The 6,000-nt window shown below is 45.5% G+C and overlaps 1 protein-coding gene across 1 annotated transcript; it reads left to right on the forward strand.

Moving 5' to 3' along the window:
* Positions 1–3,487: 3,487 nt before the first annotated feature.
* Positions 3,488–5,575, forward strand: prod (proliferation disrupter). The gene is made up of 3 exons (XM_017084949.4): positions 3,488–3,825; positions 3,890–4,484; positions 4,936–5,575. The coding sequence occupies exons 1-3, from the start codon at positions 3,613–3,615 to the stop codon at positions 5,166–5,168; spliced, it is 1,041 nt and encodes a 346-aa protein (XP_016940438.1). The 5' UTR covers positions 3,488–3,612; the 3' UTR covers positions 5,169–5,575.
* Positions 5,576–6,000: the final 425 nt, after the last annotated feature.

Consider the following 6,000-nt stretch of genomic DNA (forward strand, 5'->3'; position numbering starts at 1 on the left):
GTATATAATTCTCGAAATCTGATCCCTAATGTTCATTTTTATTACTTTTATTAGGTCAAAGTCGGAAAACGGCATCTCTAGTCGAGATCTGAGCGCTAGCATGGTCTGGATATACACCTCGATCGTTTCTCCCGGCTTCTGCTTCCGTTCTCGCAGCTCATACTCTCGCTCGAAGTTGGATCGGTGACTCTGGAACTGCTGCTGTAGTGCGTACCTCAGGTAAGTCCACTCTTGCTTCTCCGTTGACCTCACGTACATCCAGTACCATTCCTTGGCTTGTCCTTCAACTAACACGTGAAATTCTCTTAGGACCTCCTTCCACGGCACCTGATACGACCTTTGGAGATGTTCGAGGCGGAATATAAACTCTGACACGGGCATGCTTCTGGGACTTCCATCAAAACTGAGCCCCCACTTCCGCAGTTGGCCGGCTTTAAACGCAGAATCGCCCACTGCCCCGCTTGACCGACGCTGATCCGGTCCTGGATTGAAGTTGATATGAGCCCCGCCGTTTCCAGGAGGATTTTCTGGCGGCGTCATGTGAGACCCATTCCATCTCCTTGGTTCCTGCTCCGTCGACCAGGCGGTTTGCCGATACCCTTCCGATGCGTGGCGATTTATCTCCTGCTTCTCGGACAGCGCCCCAGATGTTGGCGGCGGGAAACCCATGTGGTGACTTACCCCCGGCAGTATGATTGGCGGAGGTTGTTGTAGCATCCTCGGGTCGAATGGTGGCACCTGACTCGGATTTGCCCGCGGCTGCTCGGCAAGGCCATGAGGTGGCGGCATCGGCGTCCCCGAAGAGGGTATTTGGCCCTGTCCAACTTGCTGTCCTTGGGCCTGGCGAACCTGCGTAGATGCCTGCCATGCTGCTTTTTCCTTCACGAAATCCCTGCGCCACTCCGCCATGCAGTCATTGATGTCCTTCATGAACTGCATCATATCCTGCTGCATCTGCTGTTTAAACATTTCGTACTCCGTCGACATTCCCACCTGGTACGTATGTTGAGCTTGAACCAGTGCCGCATTAACACCTGATTTTATCTCAGATGGCAAAGACTTTGGTATGGCCCCGGTTCCGCCTACCGCTTGAAGACCACTAGCTTCTCCTGGACTTCCGCTTCCAATTCCTTCAGGATTCTGCTCCCTTAGCGACTCCATGCCTTCGGGTGCCGATATGTTCTCCAATTTCTCCTCTTGATTAGCTTGTGAGCGAGTTACTGGCGGAGTCATACCTGCTGGTCCCCTATTCCGGATGAACTCCAAACTTCTCCTCAATTTTCTTCCGATTTGAACCCTATTCCTATCACTATTTGGCATATCCTAGTTCCTTTCTCATGTATATTTGTTTTTTTCTTATCTCTTCAAATTTTTCTAATCTGGGGGGGGATGAGACGTAGCTATTTACATTATCCACTAACTTTTCTCTCCTTTCCTTCAGTTCCTAATCCGTTCGTGTCAATTTTCACAAGTATTTAAACGATTTCAATAATTTAATTTACTCCTTATCTTTCAGACTTTACTTGAAACTGGCTGGGCAACGATGTTACACTTTATTCACAGCGTACATGGACCACACCAACTCCAAACATAGCAAACAAATTTAAATAAGTTATTACACATTTACTTTACCACAGACAACATATTAAAAAGACAATTGTTTTCTTTTTCTATTTCATCTGCTGATGAACCTCCTAGCCTGGCTTCGCATGTCCCGCTTTACTTGGTCATGGGTCCACTTCTAGTCGGTCTTCTCTCTCTCAGCAAGGATTGTGCTCAGCAGAAAGGACTTTTCGGGATTTCACTCACTGTGGCTACGATGGGTTCGACTTTCTACGCCCGCCCACGGTCCAAACAGCTGGTTTCCGATGTCGCTTTCTATTGACACATTCTCTGGTGAGTATTCACTTTTTACGTTATGCTTGAAAATTTTTACTTTTATCGATTCCATTTCATTAATTTCTTAAATTTTCCTTGGGCGCCATTTGTCGTGTCCTGCTTTTCGCGCAGTGTATATGCCGGCTAGTCAACGAACATCCCAGGGAGGGGAACAACCAACACTGTTGTCTACGCAGCAGACACAACAAAAAAAAAACAAACAAAACGGAAATTCAAACTCGGACAACTGGCAATTTCACGACGGATTTTTCTCGAACATCTGGACTGGACAACACAGATCTTATTGTGGTCCTGGAGTCCCTCCCAACCATGAGTGTATCCTTCAACATCATTTGGACACATCTCCCAATCCTGGTCGGTGGATCCTGCTACCTCGCCTAACTCATCTCACCCCCAACACGAATCTCTACTCACACGACTTCATTTCGTTTTCACGTTATAATTCATAATTTTTGCTTAAATTTTAACATTTTATAACCCTACCTACGGTACCGCACTTTCACAGGGAACACATATATATATATATAAATAAATAAATAAATAACAATAAACAATATTCCAATAGTAAATAAATAGGTTAAATAAATAAATAATTTAAATGGATATAATTAGGAATAACTTAATTTGGGCGGGTTACATAATTAATATCATCAGTCTCAAATTTTGTTGTATTAATTTTCGGCTTTTTGAATTGGTTTGCCGCTTGTAGCTTTCGGGAACCTTTTGCTAATTCTGTGGCAAATGTAAGGGGCGAATAAAAACCTGGGGCCACCCGAGGATGAGCGGCCAATTTTCCTGTCGAAAATGTAGGTCTCCTCCTGGTGGCTGGTCTTCGTCTCTCCTTACGTCAGAATATTTTCCTGCTCCAGACTTTTCCCTCACGGAATATTTGGAACTTGACTTCTAATCTTATATATTTTTTTTTGTCCACCAGAACCGTCTGCGACCAACTATATTTGCCCTTTTAAACACCCTTGCTTGTTTCAATTTTTCAAGCCTCTCTTAGCCCAAAAACCACTCAAACTTTCCGAATTTAAACCTTGGTTCATTTGGGAGTTATCCGGTTTAAGGAACCAGTTCCATGACTTGTCCAAGCTGCACGACTCCCTGAACTCACGAGTCGTCGATAGTGTTGTATCGATTTTTCGACTATCGTTATCAGTCCTAATGTAAACAGCTTTGCTAAATTTACAACTTGTGCATATTTCCTTATCATTTAGCACATAACAAATGTATAAGCTACTTCAGCAAAAAAAAAACGGCATTAATATAAGTTACCATATTATGTTAATGAATTCGAAGACATTTTTCGTTTCTCGTTTTAATAGTGAATGAAAAAATATATATTTTGATGAACAATACAAGAAAGAGGTGTTTTAACCGTTGAAATAATGAAACCCTTAACATTAGCCGGGTATGTTCTGGGTAGGCAAATAGTTTTAATTAAACTATGTGTACCGATTTCATCTGATGTCTTAAAAAAAAGTATAGTCTAGCTAGAACTATCGCATGGAGCTCCCGCCGACTGCGCACCACTGGTTAGCCGAATGCAACGCTGCGCTCACAGGGGGTAGCATGCACTAGAAAATCCCAAACGCCTGCAATTGTTTGTGAACACTTCGCATCGTTTGGTGGCGTCAATTTGCATTTTGTGGCTTTTGCCAGGGACTTTAGCGAGAAAACCAAGTGCAATCTTTACAGCAAGCTGACCGGATGCACGGCAAGATGGATCGCCGCAAGAAACGCACCTCCTCGGAGCAGTACCAGATGTACATCGACATGATGGAGAGCGACCCAATTTTCGCCACCGGACGGGTGCCGCGCGATTACGACCTGAACTATTTGACCAAAAAGTGGAAGGAGCTCTCCGACCGGCTAAACAAGTGCAGCTCCGGACCCACACTCACGCCGGAGGAGTGGCGCAAGGTGGGATATCGGATATGTACCCCCGCCAATCTCTGTAATCCCAAATCTCTTCTCTCGAAAACAGCGGCTTAACGACTGGAAGAACACCACGCGCTGCAAGTACAGACGCAGCCTGCTGTCCACGGAAAAGGACATCTCGATGACCTCCGTGGAGACGCGGGCTCTGGATCTCTTCGGCAAGGTGCCCACCACCACCGGCGAAACGCTGCTGAACCTAAAGGCAGAGAAGGACGAGCCCGACGACGAATTGGAAGATCTGGGGCAGCGCACTTCGGCGGCGTTTCAAAAAGAACTGCAGGCCGCCGTCGAGGAGGCCATCAACGACGAGGTGGACGAGGAGGAGATGGTGGAGGAGCATGTAGATCACGACGACATGCTGGAGGAGAATCTGGCAGAAACCGGCATCTCGGCGTCCACCACGGCAGTCAACACGGGCGGCGGCACCTATCGCACCATCGTCGTGGACAACACATCCTACGAGCACGTGGAGGAGGAACCTCAGACGGTGCAGCCGCATACCGTGGAGTATGTCACAGCCCGCAGGCCTGCCGCCGCTGTTATCAATCCAGGCACGGCCTCCTCTGGCAATAAGTTGATCAATGGCGAGCTGCCCGTCAAGCGAATGCGCACGCAGCCCCGGGAGCAAATCATCTACGAAGGTAACAGCTCCGTTCAAATTGCGCGGAAATCATTTGCAGAAAACTTTCTCATCTTTTATGTATCCCTTGGTTTTTTTGCCTGTACATTTTGCAGTTCTAGCTTGTAATCAAATTCCACCCCAACATATTCATTTTGTTCGTAATAATGTGAAGTAACCTCAAATTGGACTTTAAGTTTTAAAATAATTCATTTTAATAGTTTCAGATGGTATTTAAAAAGCTAGAATTTGTAATTGCTTCCAAATCCGGTCTTAAGTATTTGTATAAATCCAAACGATTATATAGATCTATCCAGTTATAGTTTCAACATATTTTGCAAAATATTTGCTTAATCTTATGGTTCTAGCATTTAAGTAGAAATATATGATAAATCATATTCTTTTGATTAATATTAGCATAGCCACGTTATATAATTTTTGGCTAAAATGTAGTTTTTTTCGTATCTTTTCAGTTAAAAATGCGCCGCGATGCATCTCGAATATGCAGGCGGTGCCGCCGCTGCACAGTACAAAGCCGGAGCGGGAACCCAGCTCGCTGACTAACGCGCTGAGCAGCGCTGATGCCCAGCAGATTGCCCACCAGCTGAAGCGATTGGCCGACATCAAGTACGAGACACTGCAGTTTGAGATTGCGCGCTTCAAGTTCAACAACCCCGGCTTCCAATACGATCCGCCGTCATTATAGTGCCCCAAGCGGCAGGACGAGATCAGCGGGTCTAAGCAATCAGCAAAAGCTCCAGCACCAGCAGCAGCAACGGCGACAGGATCAGCATTAGCAAAAGCAATAGACCGAGCAATGCCGGCTCGAATTGTATAGATCTTATAGATGCTCTTCGGCGTTCGATCGTTTTCTAGCTCTCCCAGTCCTGCGCTCTGCCGGAACACAAAATCGTAACTTATAGTAGCCAGATTAGTTTAAAATTGACATAGATTTCTACTGTGTAAACAAATATTTTCAATTTTTCACGCACCTAACCTATTATATCCATACGAATAAGCCTAACATTTTAATACCTAAAGTAAATAAAATTGGACAAGTAATTTTAACGAGTTGTATGTAAATGTAAAAATAAAGTTTACCAATGATAAATATGCGCGGCACAGACGTGCTCCACCTTTTGCCTGTTGTTGCATTTTAGGTTTATTTATGACGCCGGAGCCAGAATCGAAGCCAACACGAAAAGTCCATTAATCAAAGGTTGGGAGATGGCGTCGACAACGCATACAGTGTGCTTGGGGTTTGGCTGGGGTTCGGGTTTGGGTTTGGGTTTGGGTCATTTTAACCTGACCGCCGACTAGTGGGCGCACTTTGTAACTGTCAAGAGCGCCTGGAGGCTTCGATGCGAAAGAAATCACTTGTAGCTGTTATAGTGTTCTGATGCTGATGCAACAAGTGCCGATCCAAAGTCCTCTGCTGCTCCTCCTCCGCTCGGATAACTGCAATGGGCAATAGATCATTTGCAGGCCGTGCGCTGCGAATCATAAATTACCGACGACCAAGAAGCGGAGGATGGGGA

This window comes from Drosophila suzukii, chromosome 2R, assembly GCF_043229965.1.
Source record: "Drosophila suzukii chromosome 2R, CBGP_Dsuzu_IsoJpt1.0, whole genome shotgun sequence".
In the NCBI taxonomy this organism is placed as follows: domain Eukaryota; kingdom Metazoa; phylum Arthropoda; class Insecta; order Diptera; family Drosophilidae; genus Drosophila; species Drosophila suzukii.